At 45.7% G+C, this 17910-nt stretch overlaps 1 protein-coding gene across 1 annotated transcript in view; it reads left to right on the plus strand.

Annotated features, from left to right (window-relative positions):
* The window catches only part of SHISA8 (shisa family member 8), a 30592-nt gene extending 13579 nt beyond the window's left edge, over positions 1 to 17013 (plus strand). Inside the window, exons 2-4 of the mRNA XM_053407568.1 lie at positions 9543 to 9670; positions 13697 to 13846; positions 16156 to 17013. Of these exons, the coding sequence (XP_053263543.1) occupies positions 9543 to 9670; positions 13697 to 13846; positions 16156 to 16529 (652 nt within the window). The 3' untranslated portion in view covers positions 16530 to 17013. The remainder of the gene's footprint in view (positions 1 to 9542; positions 9671 to 13696; positions 13847 to 16155) is intronic.
* The last annotated feature ends 897 nt before the right edge of the window (positions 17014 to 17910 follow it).

The raw sequence follows: 17910 nt of genomic DNA on the forward strand, positions 1-17910 counted from the left end.
GTCTTGGCAGTTAAAACTGGGATGGAGTGTAAATGTTGGTGGGGCAAACAAGAATTTTGTGACACTTGTTTTAGTAGACACTGATTAGCTAAGTATTATTAGCTCAGGGCTAGAAAAGCAGTGATGTATAAGGATTTTGAAATGTAAAATTATTCAGCCTTGTGGTAGGGCTGATGCCGTAACAAATTAAGATGGTTCTGAAAAGATGTTGACTGGCACCTCGGAATTTGGTGCTGTGGTTTTTCCCCGCCCTCTCCAGTCCTCCACACCACACTCCTACCCGGGCCCAGCATTCAACATACTATCAAAGTCAACAATCCAAATGCCATTGTGTGAGAAACCCCAATATGGGTTGTGTACTAGGTTGTTGCAGCCCTGATTGTGCCCTTCATGGTACCCTTCCCTACCAACAGCCCCTCCACTCCTTTGGCAAGGATTCCTCAGCAGCCTATGACCAGCTTCACCTCTAAACATGAAGTCAGAAGATTCCTGCTCAGGAGAATGCCATCCCCTGCTGTTACTTATTGACTGGTCTTTTCCCTTGCAAAGCCACACTGTGGGCCCTATTTATCCTCGCCCAGTTTCTGTCATTCTTTCCAGCGATACATCTGAGCTGCTTGGACACATGTTGGGCTCCAAATCTACATGGTCTGGACTAGCTGGGATTGCAGCTCCTCACTCTGGCCAGAAATCCAGCATGGAGGCCAAAGTCCCCTCCAGAGCTGATCTAACCCATTGAGCAAAATGAAGCAGATATGCTCTTCAGAATGCCAGTCTGTGTGTGATAATTATTGATTATGCAACTGGTACATAGAATTGCTCTTTTTTCCTTCCAGTTCTCCTTTTGCATCCCGACTCCTAGGGCTCGTCCACACTTTGCTTGTCCTGTGTCTAGAAAGTGGGGGTCCGAGAGGTTTCCTGCTTGCTTCGCTGCTGTTCCTGGGACACTGAAATTACCACTGAATTAGAGCAAATGTCAGTCTGCAGAAACGCAGTTGATGTTTGCTCCAATTCAGCAAGTTTTCCTGGGGGGAAGCAATGGGACAAGCAGATGTGTTGGAGTGCTTTTTTGTGTGTGTAAACAGCAAGCCACCTTAACTGCATTGGCAGAAAGGGAGTATATGGAGGAAAAAATAAATACTTTGAATACTCCTCCACTTTTTGTCAGCAGCCCTTGTGTGTGGTGTAGTAAAACAATATATCTAAAGGAGGGCAGTGCCTGGTATCAGATACGCTTATTTACCAGATGCTGTAGGGGAGGAAAGAGTATGACTGGGAAGCTTTCAAAATGTGCCCTCTCAGTCTCTCACCTACATATTTCTATGTCACCTTCATTCCATGTAGCACATATAGATCAGCTCTCAGCTGAGGTGTAGGAGGTGAGTGAATCCCTCACTGAAACCAAGAAGTTTTCTTTTCAACAGATGGCACAGCAAAGGCAGGTGCCCTGTCTGCATGCCCTCCACTTGCCCTCTAAAGCCCACTTCCTGTCTCCTTCCTCTTCCCTCCTTGCATGTGAAAGGAGAAGCCCCCTCTACTCCTGACGGGTCAGAACAGGGAGGCAAGAACCTTGTGGCACAAATCACTGAGACTAGAGCAGAGGGATTTTTTCCAGCCAGAACTCGCCAGAACTCAGCTCCGGCACCTCCTAGTATGGCAAGGGAAGGAGGGAAGCGAGGGAAGCAGAATTTATATTACAGACACAAACACACACACGCTGTGAAGAGTATGCTTTAGCTGGCCCTTTTGCTTGCATGTACAGTGGTACCTCGGGTTAAGAACTTAACTCGTTCTGGAGGTCCATTCTTAACCTGAAACCGTTCTTAACCTGAGGTACCACTTTAGCTATTGGGGCCTCCCACTGCCACCGTGCCACCGGAGCACGATTTCTGTTCTCATCCTGAAGCAAAGTTCTTAACCCAAGGTACTATTTCTGGGTTAGTGGAATCTGTAACCTGAAGCGTCTGTAACCTGAAGCATCTGTAACCCAAGGTAAAAAGGTAAAGGTAAAGGGACCCCTGACCATTAGGTCCAGTCGTGACCCACTCTGGGGTTGCGGCGCTCATCTCGCTTTATTGGCCGAGGGAGCCGGCGTACAGCTGGTCATGTGGCCAGCATGACTAAGCCGCTTCTGGCGAACCAGAGCAGCACACGGAAACGCTGTTTACCTTCCCGCCTATTTATCTACTTGCACTTTGACGTGCTTTCGAGCTGCTAGGTTGGCAGGAGCAGGGACCGAGCAATGGGAGCTCACCCCGTCGCGGGGATTCGAACTGCTGACCTTCTGATCGGCACTGTACAATTGAAAAATAGGTATATGGACACACATGCACAGAGAGAGGAGTTTTTCTTTCTTTCTTTCTTTCTTTCTTTCTTTCTTTCTTTCTTTCTTTCTTTCTTTCTCTCTCTCTCTCTCTCTTTCCTTGACTTTAAAATTTACTGAGCATTGGCAACACTGGTGTGAAACGCCGGCTTGCCCTGAAACGTAGCAGCAGGGTTACAGGCTATGGGGGGTGGGCTCCCTCTGGCTCTTCAGGTTCCCTTAAGTATAATCCTTCTTGACTAACATCATGGGTCCCTTCTTTCGCCTTTGCTCCTGGGCTTCAGGCTCGTGATTGCGACTGCCAGGCTGCATTTTCTCTGCGGGGCCCTGTACAAGCATTGAGCTGTACACGTCCTGGCTTGCTTTCCCGGGCTTGTAAGCCAGCGCCGGAATGCTCACACCAGCTTCCCCTTGAAGAGATGCTTGAAAGCGTTTGGCCCTTCGCCGGTACTCACTGGCTCATTTATGTTTTTTTCCAGAGCTCCTAACGAGGAGCTTAATCTCTCCACGATGACGAGCCTTTGCTGATGTTGGCTGGAGTGCCTACTTGCGGGTAATAAGCTGGCATCAACTGAGTTTTAGGAAAGCTTCTGTTTCATTTTAGGTCAGTTGGTATCAATATTTCTATCATGTCTAGGGTTGGCATACATCTGGAATTTCCCAGACATACCTGGAATACTACAAAATGTCCAGGAAAATCTGTAGGTATGGCAACCCATGTCGGCATTTTTTGTGATTTTGCCAAAAAGAGCTCAACAACTTTTGTGTCTGGATTTTCACTTTTTGAAATATGGCAACCCTAATCACGTCCTCCTAATGCACGTGTGCCACTAAGGGTGGCTTACAACAATTTGAAATCACAATGCAGTAAGTGGACTGAAGTGCAAAGAATGCAATGAAAGAAAGAACAAATAAAAAAACATAGAATTAAATATCCTTTGAAAAGCAACCAGAAGAGTGAACGGAAGTTTATTTTTGTAAAACTACCTTAACAAGCAAAAATCTTTATCAACGGGCAAAAGACAACTGGGGGGAGGGGGTTGCTCAAGCTGCTTTTAACAGGAAAATATTCCATATAAAAACAAGAGTGTCAATGTGCAAATCTGTCATTCTTGGTTGTAACTGTAGGGTCTGAAAGCTCTTGTTTTACCAGTAGGACTCCTAGACATTATCTTGATGGCTCTGTCAATGTGATGAAGAACTTTTCTCTCATATATATATATATATATATATATATATATATCTCGCTCACACCTTCCTTTGTGGGCACCCTTTGCGGGACCGCGCACAGCACCTTGGGCCACGTGGGACTCACCAGCTGGTTGGGCTGGCCCGCCTCCCTGTGCTAGTCATTGGGCGTTCCCACCAAACCCCAGTTAACCTATCAACACCGTTGGGAGGCGGGGCCAGTTGCATAAATAGGATGAAGAACTTTTCTCTCATATATATATATATAGATAGATAGATAGATAGATAGATAGATAGATAGATAGATAGATAGATAGATATATCCTGCTTAATGCCAGAATAGGCTTCGAAACTATTTACAAGTATAAAAACCAATTACACAAGCATTAAAATATAAACATCTATAATTAAAATGCGCAGTAACACAATCTCATTAAAACTTGAAAATATAAACACTTCTGGAAGTGGAGAGCCTTGCGGGAAGAGGGCATGCTTACCCTTCCCTTTCTCCAGCTAAGAGTGTGCTAATTTGGTCTGTGCAAAGAAAGTCACTGGGAGGGAACTCAGACACAAGTCAGGCTGCAGGTCAGAGAGCAAAAATCAAGCCCTAGAAGCACCTTGGGGTAGGGAATCAGTATCTGCTGAGGTGTCTTGCTGTGAATTTCCACCTATATTCAACCTGTATATATGTGTAAATCGGGGTGGGAAATAGCTCCTTCCCATTTGCCCCCCCTGTGCCCTGCATCCTCCCTCCATCACATCACTCCTCTTGCAATTAGTCTGGGGGGAAGCCTAATTGCAGTGTGATGGTGCTTTGTGGCTGGGGTGTCACAGCTTGGAAAGGGGCGGGGTTAACTCTCCCTGTCCCATGCACTGCAAACACCATCCTGCAAATGTAGGATAACCAGCATGCTTAAGTCTTATTGATGCATGAAGGAGTTAATACCATAGACTAAGCTGTCCTGCCAGGCACTTCCCTTACCTTAGGAGGAAATAGGTAATCAAGTCTATTGTTTCTCCCCCCCCCAGTCTACCTTTGAACTCAATGTGTGAATAAGGTTTGAGCTGGTTGCTCCAGCTCAACTGCATGGCTCTCACCAGCCACTCTTGTGCTCCTGTACCAATAATCTAGGAACTTTACCACTTTGTAACTAAACTAAGTTTTACTAGCTGTGCAAATTTTCTGCTTATGTATGGAAAAGCACATAAACCAAAACTTTGAAGAGTTTTTTAACTTACCAAACGTGTGTGTTTTTCCTGTGCTGGGGTGGAAGAGCGAAATTTTGGAACTCACTTGGAAGGGCATATTTTAAAGGTCTAACATCCTATATTTTCACACTGCATATTTTGTGACTTTAAATCTCTGCTAGGGTTCTCTCACCAAAGAGTTTTTGCCCCAGACTTGGATCCTGGCATACAGGATTTCATATATATAGCCAGCTGCTGTCTCCAGGAACTCCTTCCCCCCTCTGGCATTTATGTTTGAAATCCCCTCCCACTGGCAATGAGGTTTCTGTTGTGTATGACATTTGGGGTTAGAATCATGGAATTGTAGAGTTGGAAGGGTTCGCGAGGGTCATCTAGTCCAACTCCCTGCAATTCAGCAATATTTTTGCCTGACGTGGGGCTCCAACCCACAACCTTGAGATTAAGAGTCTCCTGCTCTACTGACTGAGCTATCGCACAGGGGTTGCAAGATTCCAACCCCAAACTGCATAGATCAATGCACCACAATCCTTTTTAACACTTTGCCATATGATCCTCCATTATATCAATGAAAAGAATAGCTTTGATTATTCCCATAATAAATAATACAACTGTTGTTGCTGCTGCTATTCTACTACAAAGGTACCTTAGTGGTCAGTGTCAGATCTTGTTTCTAAATCTGATGCAGGAAATTAAGGGCTATAGGTATTTACAAAAAATATAGGTTTCTGAGGAACGGGCCACTGTAAGCATCCTTTTATTCCAGAATGAAAAACCCATAGTCCTCCTGAGGTTCTCCTCTCAGCATGTGCTTTAGCCCATCAAGGCACATAAGTGAAGTGTGTTTTAAGCAAAGGCTCAGTGGAACTTGGTAGCAAGAGTTCATGGCTTCTTTAGGAAAGCATATCACACATTGAGACCTAGCATGAGAATGAGAACTATTCTTCAGCCGGAACCAAAGAATACCACAGAAAGGTTATCCATTAACCATCATTTTGTTTGAAACGGCGAGTAAACGAGTCCTTGATTGCCCTAGCTTCACATTTCACAGTAATCTGTGTCAAGAAAAATGCATGCAGTTGCAAACTTCACTTAAGAATCTCCTGCCAGGAATCTGCCGCCACCCAGTTTGCTTCTGTGTCAATTTGCATGTGAAATAAATATTTAATTGCCTCCCCAAGGGGCCCCTGCCTCAGAAGGAGGACCAGGACCTTGGAAGGAGCGCAAATGAAGGCTCTGTACCGATCGGGAAAAGACAGAGACCACACCAAAATTTGGAAAAAGCAAAGCCTGATCTTTATTGAAAGAACAGAAAAAAAACCAACAACACAAAAAAAAAAATTGTTGCAACAGGGTCCCCGCTCACGCAATGACACGGAGTCAGAGACCCTGAACAAAAGGGTCTCTTATACCTTTTGATTTTCATTCAGATCAATAGCAAGGAGGTGGGGGAAAGCGATATGAGGGGTGTGAAGAGTGGATTAACATAAAGTAAGCAGGATGTTGAAAGACTTTCTGGAGGTGTCAATTTGCTGAAGGGCTCAGGTGGTATGTGTCGATCTTCGTGTTATTTAATTTTGGATCTGCTTAAAATGGCTTTTCCTTTATCTACAGGAAAACCTCCACAACTGCTGATAATCAGCATGCAGATGTGAGGTTGGATGTTTGAGAAGATGTTCAGGAAATGACTTAAATGTTAATGTGAAATCCTATTCTGCATTGCTATCAATTCAGGTGTGATAGCCTGATGTTTGCATACTTTTTGGAAAATAGGACTGCTTTATTTTGAGCTCATATCTGTGTGTATTCATGGTATGGTTTGCAGACCCAGTAGGAGGCAGTGTGGTGGATTGAGTTTTGGCAGCCTTTTGGATACAATATTGAGTCAAGTATATACATTTTGAAATATTTAGATTGTTACATTCTTTAAAAACTACATTTTGGATACATTCAGAAAAGTACAGCATAGTACGGCATTTCATTAAAGATACATCCACGAATACATTTTAAAAGGATAGCTTCATGGAGAAAGAGGTACACAGGAATGGCAACAGGCACGTTACGTTAAGATGATGCATTAAAAGGCACACATTATATTACATTCAATGATACGTGAAAAGACACAGTAAGATGGCATATTCCCAACAATGCATTCTTTAAGGCACAGTTTATTATTGTTGTGGGACTTTGGGGTAGGATTATATCATTAGGATCATTTTTCCTTTATTCCCCTCTCTGACCCTGATTCTCTTATGACACATGAAGAAAGAACCATTTGGTATAACGGACTCTGGAGCCGCACTATCGTAAGTGCACATGCCTCGGCCCAGGAGCCCCTGGGAATTGCAGGAAAGGCTCCTAGTGTTTCAAATGCAAATGTGACACAAATTATAGATGTTCCTTACGTGAAGTAATTTGGCACTTCATGCTGAAGTTATAAAAGCAATTGTGAAAAGGTATGAGAATGCAAGAACTGCTGGGTTTGGGCTGTTCTCTAGGGCTTTTGTCTTGTTATTATTTTAAAAGTTATCATGCAAGTTGTCATAATTTTTCTGGGGAGGTTTTTGTGGGGGGTTTTGCAGCTGATTATGTTTTCCTGTTAAGAAAGCAGATGCACTTTTGCATGTATAACAGGCTGCATTCAGGAACACCAGGCCTGGAGTCCAAACTTCTGGAGAACCAGAGTTGTAGCCTCTAGGCCTCTCTTGCTAGCCCTCATGACACTTATAACAGACTACACTCCCTGCCCCTGCCATATCCCCTCTCTCCAGGCCACGGTCCTCTCCTGTCTTGTTGTGCACCCTTCCTCAAGTGCGCCTGTCCATCTGGAGTGTGCTCTTGAACCATCCCCCACAAATGTCCCTGAAAAAACAGGACATCCTGTTTTCCCCCGCAAGAGCACAGCAGCCATTTTGGGCTCTGTGATCTTACACGGGTCATGTGACTCACACGGGAGCATGACCAGTAAGACATGTGCCCTGGTTTTGGGACTCAACATGTTGGAGGGTATGTCATAATGCCTCTTGCTTACCTGGATACAAAGAATTATACCTCTTTCTCTGCCCACATTTGGACCCACCTACTTTTTTCCTCTCAGCCTAGGGTTGCAATACGTCCGGGATCTCCTGGACATATCCAGACTACTGCAGCTCGCACAGTGTCCGTTTGGAAATCGGTAAAAATGTCCGGGGAAATTCGGACATATGGCAGCCCATGTCGGCAGTGCCTGTTAGGTTGTGGGTGAACATATCAGACGACACAGCAATTCTTCAAACAGCTCTTGTTTATTCACAGGCCAGGACAGAACTGAACTGAAGGGTTCAGTCAGCCTGCTTATATAGAGCTCCAGTACAATGTTACTGTAACAACTTTCTAAAACTATCCAATCACTGAACGTCACTTTTGATCCCTTATTTGCATAACTATCTACAGTATCCCCCTGCTGGCCCAGGGTGAGAACTTCAGTACATAACAGTGCCGTTTTGGCTGACTTCACATAAAAATACCTCAAAAACTTCATTTTTACTTTTTTTGCAATTTAGCCCGAAAAGCTCAACAGCTTTGTCCCCTCCTACTCTCACCCTGCCCACCATTGCTGCATGACTCCTGTAAGACTATCCAGGAGGAAATGTGGCCCCCAAATGGAAAAAAGGCTTGCCACCCTTGGCAGCTAAGGCCTCAGGCCCAGTCACTGATATCCCCAATTAAAGTAGTGAGGCTGGAGGAGAGTTGACGCCAGTCACAGTGTCCCATTCTGAAACAGATGGGCCAGTTGCCTGCCTTGGTGCAAGGCAAGTTTTTAATCCACACCCAGAGGATATGTCCACAAAGAGCCTGGCAAGCTCTGGATCAGTTCTCATAAGGAAAGATTATACGTTGTGCAATGGAGAACAACACATAAATTCCCCATAGGTCAGTTATGTGGGAAATGAATACATAAAGAAGAAATACCCTGGAAATCCAGAAAAATGGAAATAATAGCAACAGTGCCATGTTGGCAGCAGCCCAGATGCCAACACAGTTGCCCACACAGTAGCCCACTTATAATATGGCTTAATTGTTTCTCCATTGCTAATAGTTATGCATCTATTGTTGGTTTTGAGTTTCAGTTGTGTTTCAATGGGTTTTTACCTAAAAAGCGGGATAGATGTTTTTACAAATATGAAATTAAATTAAATGAAGGGCAGCTGACAAGAAGCATGATCTAGACAACCAAAACACATCCACATTGTACGTTTTGGTGGACAGCCCCCAAAATTCTGATTCGAAAACAAATGATAAGATATTCTCTTTGCCCTCTTTTTCCCCCTTATAGAACGTGAATAAATTCTTGTTGTCAGTTTGGTTTCCTGTTGGTGCTAGACCAAAGCCCCTTATCAGGTTCAGCAAAGCTGCAAGTCCAACTGAGATTTTTAGAAAATGACGTTGGGGACACCGGAGCTGGTCCCCAACACTGGTGTTCGTGACAAAACTCACAGACTATATGACCATGAAAATTGTTCAGCCCCATTCAAGAAAAACTGAGCTCTATCAGCAGATGAAAGAACAAAGCTGTTTCCCCCTGCAGTTTTAAGCACTGAGAAAAGGAGGCATCCATCAAACAGAAGCCTGTTCCATTTTGAGCAGGGAGAGTTTTGCAACAAATGAACAGCAAGGGCACATACCTTGCTGTGAGTGTCTGGAAAGGCAAGCAGGTGCAAAGGGTAAGCAACGGGTGAACCGAAACGACACATGACAAAAGTGTCAGAATTATACTCACAGTAACAACTGCTTAGGATCTTTACTTATGATGGCGCTGCTTAATTTCCCTCCATACCTTTTCTAGGACGCTCACGGATCTCCTGAAACAGCCAGGAGGACATGGACCATCTGACATCTTGCCAGAGAGCCACATTGGCAGTGTGCAGGTCCAGATTAGTGATGGGTTTTCTCGATCTCCCAGGAATAGCACAGGTAAGATAATCACAAAGTCCTCGGCTGTGTGCATATTAACAGCTTAAAACACAGCTAGACCGTTCTCCTTCTCCCAGCCAAAAATCTAGGAACTGCAATTTGTTAAGGGCACAGTAGAGTGGGGGCAAACTACAGTTCCCATGATTCTTTGGGTGGGGGCATGTGCTTTAAATGTGTGGTATTGTATGCAGCCTGTGTAGGAGAAAACTTTCTTTGTATACAGAATATCCCAGGTTCACAAGTTGCTCATCCAGTGCAGTGTAGTGGTTAAGAGTGGTAGACTCATAATCTGGTGAACCGGGTTCATGTCTCCGCTCCTCCACATGCAGCTGCTGGGTGACCTTGGGCAAGTCATACTTCTCTGAAGTCTCCCAGCCTCACTCACCTCACAGAGTGTTTGTTGTGGGGGTGGAAGGGAAAGGAGATTGTTAGCCGCTTTGAGACTCCTTAGGGTAGTGATAAAGCGGGATATCAAATCCAAACTCCTCCTTCTCCTCCTCCTCCTCCTCTTCTTCTTCTAGAGGGTTTGGTGACAATTCACACAACCAGTTTGGTTTGGGGGGGCATCACCTGGGTGAAACAACCCAAAAGAGGACTTCTACGCACTGGATGTGCAAGGAAACACCTAAGGCTTCTTCCCTTTCAACATGGCAGGGATAGAAACCTAGAGTCCATAGAAACCTAGAGACAGCCCCCCCACCTCACGTCCTTGCATGACCTATATAATACCTATCATCAACCCTCAATATGCCAAGCTGCCCTCAGAAAACCTTTAGTCTAAGCACTACTTGGTATCAGTAAAGGAAGAAAATATATTCTCCCTCTCTTTTTGTTGAATGTTGCATGCCATTCCATATTTATAACCTACCTTTCCTCCCCAAAGGCAGCCCAAGGCGCCTAAGGGGGGACACACACACACAACTGCAATCCATGCATCCACATCAATATCAACTGTACAACAAACTTACCAAGCCCATAAATGCCTACATAATGTATGCAAATGTATACAAACAGTAATCCAGTACTGCTGCCCCATTAAATGTTTCCAGCAGAGCATATGTGTAAGAGGCAGAAACTTGAAGCGTTCCTGCTACGCTGGCTCCATGCTGGGAGTGGCAGTGGGGTGGGGGAGAAGTTGTACCTGTTGGACTTCTACCTGTTCTACTTATTTTTAGAAGCACATAGGAACCCTGGGCAGGGAGGGATGATGATGATGATGACGATGATAGTTTTATTTTTTATACTCCGCCCAACTAGCTGGGTTTCCCCAGCCACAATTGGCGGCTTATAGCATATATCAGAACATACTAAAACATCAAACACGGCTGCCTTCAGACGTCTTCTAAAAGTCAGATAATTGCTTATTTCCTTGACATCTGATGGGAAGGTGTTCCACAGGGCAGGCACCACTACCAAGAAGGTCGTCTGCCTGGCTCCCTGTAATCTCGCTTCTCGCAGTGAGGGAACCAGCAGAAGGACCTCAGTTTCTGGGCAGAGCGATGGGGGAGACGCTCCTTCAGGTCTATGGGGCCGAGGACATTTATGGCTTTAAAGGTCAGCACCAACAGTTTGAATTGTGCTCGGAAACGCACTAGGAGCCAATGAAGACCCTTTAGGACCAGTGTTACATGTTCCCAGCGGCCACTCCCAGTCACCAGTCTAGCTTCCGCATTCTGGATTAGTTGTAGCTTCTGGGTCACCTTCAAAGGTAGCCCCACGTAGAGCGCATTGAGGTAGTCCAAGCAGGTGATAACTAGAGCATGCAGCACTTTGGCGAGACAGTCTCCGGGCAGGTAGGGTCTCATCCTACGTACCAGATGGAGCTGGTAGACAGCGGCCGTGGATACAGAATTGACCTGTGCATCCATGGACAGCTGTGAGTCCAAAATGACTCCCAGGCTGTGTTCCTGGTCCTTCAGGGGCACAGTTGCCCCATTCAGGACCAGGAAGTCCCCCACATCTGCCCACCCCCTGTCCCCCCAAAACAGTACTTCTGTCTTGTCAGGATTCAACCTCAATCTGTTACCCGCCATCCATCCTCCAACCGCCTCCAGACACTCACATAGGACCTTCGCTGACTTCACTGGTTGAGATAGATGATAGTTACTGGCCAGCATAGAAATATTGTTAAATAATAAGAATAAGAATAAGAATAAGAATAAGAATACTAATATTGGAACACATAGCTTTCTGACTTAACTGCTCATGAGCATTTTGTAAAGGGAACAATTGGCAGTAATCCTTTCCCTGTATCTTTTCAGCCTCTGCTGCTCTTGAGTGGGGAGTGGGGGGGGGATACCCCTGCGGAGAAATGCAGCTGGTCATCATGGGGGGAGATGTGTGACCTCTGGCAATGTCAGCCCCCACATTTTGCAAGGTGAACAGTCGCCAGGGTGAAAACCATCTGAGCGCACCAGTGACTAGATGAGGGCAGGATTCCCCCACATGCACACTTCCCCCAAACATTTTACACATAAAATCTCTTCCTTGCTCATTCTTGCAGTGGGGGGAGGGCTGGCAGGCAAGGGGCTATCTCTGCTCCGATTTACATCCAGCTGATGGAGGGGGATGGTTTGCTGCTGCTTCTCTTTGTGTTGTGACTCAGTTCTGCCTGGGGCCGAGAGAGCGCTCTGTCTCCTCCTCTCTTGTTTGCCCATGACACTTGTCCCAGTTTAAATACAGATTTCCTCCCTCCTCTCCCTGCCTCCCTCCCTATCACCTTTGAACATTGGTTAACTGAAGTGAGAACTGACGAGTGTCACTCGCTTGAGGCCCTGAAGAATGAAATCTGAGCGATAACCACATTGGCAGCCATTCAGATCGTTGTCATAATCACCATCGCCTAATACTGCTGGGCCCCCAAATCCTTAATTAAGGCTGGGATCCATTATCCCCCGACATGCTTTGCAAAAGGCACAAACTCTGCCCTAAAGGTTTTGCTGTCACAAGATTAACCGGCAGCAGGTGGTGAGGTGAGAAAAGAATTACAGAACGCAAGCAAATCAATAGGCTATGGAAAGCCTCCTCCTGTGTTCCAAAGGCTGTCTGGTGTATTACTGTTGCACTCATCCCAATCTCTGAGTGGCAAGAGGCTTCAGAGATTCCTGTGCTCACCCAGGGTTCAGTTTCCTTGGATTGGAGGTCAATGGAGACTGTGGCGTCTTTAGCATATATAGTTTTATTTACACATGTATACAACCTAAGCATAAGATGGAGGGGTTCACAGCATTAACCCTTCCAACAGATCTTGCTTCCCCACTAGGTTTCCAGGGAAGTCCCTAGCCTAGGTTGCCACCTTTGGGACAAGTCGGGGGGCGGATTGGGGGGCTAAAAAATACTTTACCTGGTGCAGAATGAAATGACCACAAAGCAATCCCATTGCAATGGGTTGTTCCCAATGCTGGTCATACTCACAGAGTAGACCCAATGACATTTATGGATCTAAGTTAGCGATGCACATTAATTCCAATGACTCACATCCTCCCCACCTGCTGAATTTCTGCCTGTCAGAAGAATGGTAAAGGTAGAAACCCAGCCAAAGAAAGAAAGTGGCAGAGAGAGCAACAAATTCTGTTTCTCTTCCTAACAGAGCTTTGCCTTCAACATCCCTTGCCATATAGCTACTAATGCCAATTTATTCACACAGACATAGTCAGACAACTTCATCCAGCCACTAGGGTTTACATCTTTTCTTGTCACATATTTGAGGCGTTCTAAAAAGAATTCATCTGTTGAATTGTAGAATTGTAGAGTTTGAAGGGACCCTAAGGGTCATCTACTCCAACCTCCTGCGATGCAATTTCTAGGTGGTGACCTGGCATTGGAGGTGGGTTGTAGGTCTTTGTCCTTCTCCATCAACTGCTGTTACCTCCAGATGTCTGTCCACTGTGCCTCACTGTCTCTCTGCCTGGCACGAGGTCCACTTTCTTGGGAAACAGAATTTGCAATTCTACTCGCGCTTGGAGGGCCTAGGACACTGAGCAGCTTGTGCTGAAACCTTACCTTGCCACCTCCTTCTGCTTCCAGACAAGAACCACTTGAACAACGCTGTGGTTAACCCCTCCAGCGTCTCACAGATTGGGCTGTCGCATTCACACAACAACCGGCTGCAAATGGCAAGCACGCTGCCACACCAAGCGCCCGACTATGCCAAGTATGCAACTCTCAAGGCTGTAGGTAGGTATTGCAGCACTGCGTCTCCTGCCGGGCAAAGTAAGGCTGGCATTTGCTGAAGGAAGGCTGTGAGAGCTGGTTGTCCCAGTGTGGTATGATATATCTCCATGTACTCATGCCCATCTGCCCATTGCTGTGTGTGGGATGACATCATCATTGTGTCTTTGTTGACTAGGGGTGGGGAACCTCAGGCCTGGGAGCCAAAACATGGGTCAAGCTTTTCCATCTGGCCATAGTCCAGACCATGCCCTGGTGTTTTTGCCCAGCTGCAATGTGTTCTTGAACTGTTGCAATGTCTCTCGCTTGCCTTGATGGAGAGATGTTTGCATGGGGTGTGCCTAGGAACCTCTGACAGAATGTAGCCTTCTGTGCAGAGGTGAGATGGCCTCTGACATGTATGAAGTGGGGGGAGGGAGGTTGTAAGGTCCACAAGGAATTGGGACCATTGGGCTGGACCAAGTTTTCCCCACCCTGTTGCTGGCCTTCCATTTTGCTGGGTAGTAGCTGGAGAATGGGGAGAAACTGGATTCAGGTCGCATTTAAAGATAAACCTAATTCCACTTTCCAAAACGACACATGAACTGGAATGCTGCCACCTTTTGAAACTCATGCTTTTTCCAATTTTGCAGTGCAGTTTTCCAGCCATGCAATGTGACGAAAGTTCATATACTAGGGGGACATGTGCATAAAAAGCAAGTGTTAGTGGATAAAATTATGCATTATATTATGGGAAATTGTGTTGTGAAAAATGTGTTTAGGCAACATTGCATACAAAAATGTGCATATTAGCAGTTCATATGTAAATGCTGATGCACATTAATGTTAGTTGTTGTTAGTTTTTTTAATATATATATATACACAAACTGATGTGAAAATGTGGAGAAGTGAAATATGAGAAACTGAGAGAAACCAAAATTCACAGATTCGCCCATCACTAGTAGTAAATGCTGGATTTCCCTAATGCCAGAGGAAGATTGAATGAGGTGGGAAAGAAAGGAAAGTGATTGCAGGGGAAGAAAAACATGAGCTAAGACAGAAAAGGGAGCTGTTTTGGAGAGATGAATAAGTCATGAGCTGAGGGCAAACAGAGTGAGTCTCATGGCCCAACTACAGTGGGGGTGTTGAATACAGAGCAGATGACTAAGAGCTGATGACAAAAATAATTTAACGTGGATTAGTTGCCCTTTAACAAATATTAATCACCCCTTTATGCAATTATTATTCCTCACACTTTGGAAGAGTTTTTAAGGCCTTAGGACAGCCTTTGACGGCATGGTGCCCTCCAGGTGTTTTGGTTTACAGCAGCTTCAGTCAGCATAGCTGTGTAATGCTGGGGTGGATGGGAGCTGTGGTTCAAAACATTTGGGGGACACCAGGTTGGCAAAGGCTGGATAAAGGCCTGGGGATGGATCCTACCAACAGGCAACAGCTGGAGAGCCTCCATGGACCAGCCTATGACATAGAGAAGGGGTGACCACCTCAAATCACTCTGAGCCATTTCTTCAGCTTTTAACCTATTCAAGAAGGCCTCATTGTTATGGTAACCACAAACAAAGTTATTTAAAATAAAGGCCTATGCAGAAAGCCAAAGCCTATCTAGCTGTACTCAAAGGTGTTCAAAACAATGATGGCTTTTCCTGCCAATATCAAAATACCTGCATGTTTGCTCTTTGATGTAATTATATATTAGACTTTGTATCATTCTTATCTAAATTGTTGAAATCTACCCTTTTGATGACCATGGTTTGGCTTGCCTGTCATGTTAAGCCAAACCATCGCTTTGCACAAACCTCTGGGCTCTAGGAGAGGAGGTGGTGACTGCTTTGCTCCTCCTTGTTCATTCTGCTGCTGTGCTATGCCATGGGTTGGCTTAGCATATCCTTTGAATCTGGGTTCACGGTTCAGCCGTCTCTAGACTAACCACAATTTGTAACCAAGGTTTGTCCTATGGTTCACAGCTTGTGGCTTGTTCAGCAGAGATAAACTACAAACTTGGATTCAGACAACTTGCCAAGCCAAACCATGGCTTAGCTGAGCACAGCAGAATGACTCTGGGAACCTGCACACTCCTGCAATAATGTGTGGTTTGGCTTAGCCTGACACACAAACCAAGACTGTGTGTGTCTAAAGCTTTTGGCAGACCTGACATTAACCTTCTCCTGCTTATGTACAGATGGAATTAGTTAACATTTAACATCCCTAACCTTCTAGTGATACTCACTAGATGGTTACAGAGCTGTTAGGAGAGCCATCACAACCTTAAGAACGTTTTGCCCTTCGTTTTCTGCTCTGTTCCATATATTCCCTTCCAGAAAGTGCTCCTGAGGAATTCTACAAGCGGTTTCCTGTGGTGGACATGCCGCCATCAGCTACGCTGTCCTTCCCTCCCTTGACGCTACACCAGAAAGACGTTTCTCCCTTTCAGGACGGCTGTGCTCTGATTGGCTTGGCAACACCAGGACAGAAGGCCAAAGTGATGAAAGCCAGTGCCCACACACTGGCAGGCAGCCCGGCCTTCAAACCAGGGTGGGATCCCAACCACCCTGACCTTCGACGGCAGGCCTACACCACCAAGCGCCAGTTCAGCATCGAGAAGCTCCCAGAGGTCTTCAGCCAGACGCCCACCCACTATGCCCAGCAGCAGCGGCCCTTCTCCACCAACAGCAAGACGGAAGTCACTGTCTAGAGCAGACCTCCTCCTCAATCTCCCCTCCCTTTGAAATATTCAAGCAGCCTGTGAGGTGCGGCCTGCCTTGTCAAGCTGGAGCACCTAGTGTTGACTTGGCAGAGCGGCTCCCTCCTCTCGGCTGGCACTGCTAGGTTCTGTCAGAGAGCGAGGGAATTAGGAAGGAAGCTTGGCCACCGGTGCTGAGGGATCATCTGCGGCTCCTAACAGAACTTGCCCATTTGCTGTGGCCCTCTGTTTTCTGCATCCTGACAGAACTCGGCCAGCATGCGTGGTGAAACCGGCATGCATGTCGCTCCACACTTCGATGCACGACTCTTGTTTGTAGCTCACGTCTTCATCACATCGCACATCCCAGAATGGTCAGCATCCACCGGAAACCTGAGGACTCCACTACCGTTCTGCATGGAGATGCATCAAAGGGAAAGTTGGCGGGGTGGTAAATAAAATATATCATTCTTTTCCCTTTGCCAAGAAAGGACAAGACAAACTGCTGCAATAATTAACCAGAACATTGTGTTTGAACATTTGCCCAATATAACATTCCTCTTCTGCCTTTCCCGGTGGTTAGACAAATGCAAAAAATAAAAATAAATGGGAATACAACAATGAAAGCAGTAATAAACTGTTCAAAAAGGGAACTGCCAAGGGCTGGAAGAAATTTTCACACAGTTCCCTTTGTTCTTTGCTTGATTCTTGTCCTTCTCTATCAAACCTTTCGGTTTAAGGCCATTTGTTAATATTTCTTGTCGCATATAAAACCTATATACTGCTGACACTTTTTTTGCCTGCCACTCATCAGAGAGTCACTATCGTGGATCCTTAACAGGGGGTTGAAAAGGGGGGGGCATTGCTTTCTAGGGGATATTTCCCACCAAACTCTGAGAAAGGGTAGGGCTGCCGGTCATGAAGGTACAGGAAGAACCGTCCTGTGAAGAGTGTGCAGGAGTGTGATTATGTGTCAAGGGAGAGTGTGACTTGTGCACCCATGGAGCCTTGTAGAAATGTCAGCCATAGGTTGGAAAATCAGCTTTCTTATTTAAGGTTTGATCTAGCAAACCAAAAAGGAACCAGTGTCACTGGAGTTGGTGGTTCGCCACAATAGCAGGAGATGGCTTTCATTTCACAACACTGAGTAGGAAATATGTGTATAGACTCATAAAATAAGCCAGACTTTCTGATTTGTCATGGTTTACAGTCAGCAAGCAGAATGTTCTCCTTCTCTATCAAACCACTGTTTGCTGTGCCACCATTTCTCCCTCCCTCTTTGCTCCTCTCCAGCGCAAGGGGAACAAACAAGCCAGGAAACCTTGGCTTCCTATTACACCCAAACTAGGGGTTGTGATGTGTTGCTCCCTAATAAGTCATAGCCAGCAAGCCA

The sequence above is a fragment of the Podarcis raffonei genome, chromosome 10 (assembly GCF_027172205.1).
Source record: "Podarcis raffonei isolate rPodRaf1 chromosome 10, rPodRaf1.pri, whole genome shotgun sequence".
In the NCBI taxonomy this organism is placed as follows: domain Eukaryota; kingdom Metazoa; phylum Chordata; class Lepidosauria; order Squamata; family Lacertidae; genus Podarcis; species Podarcis raffonei.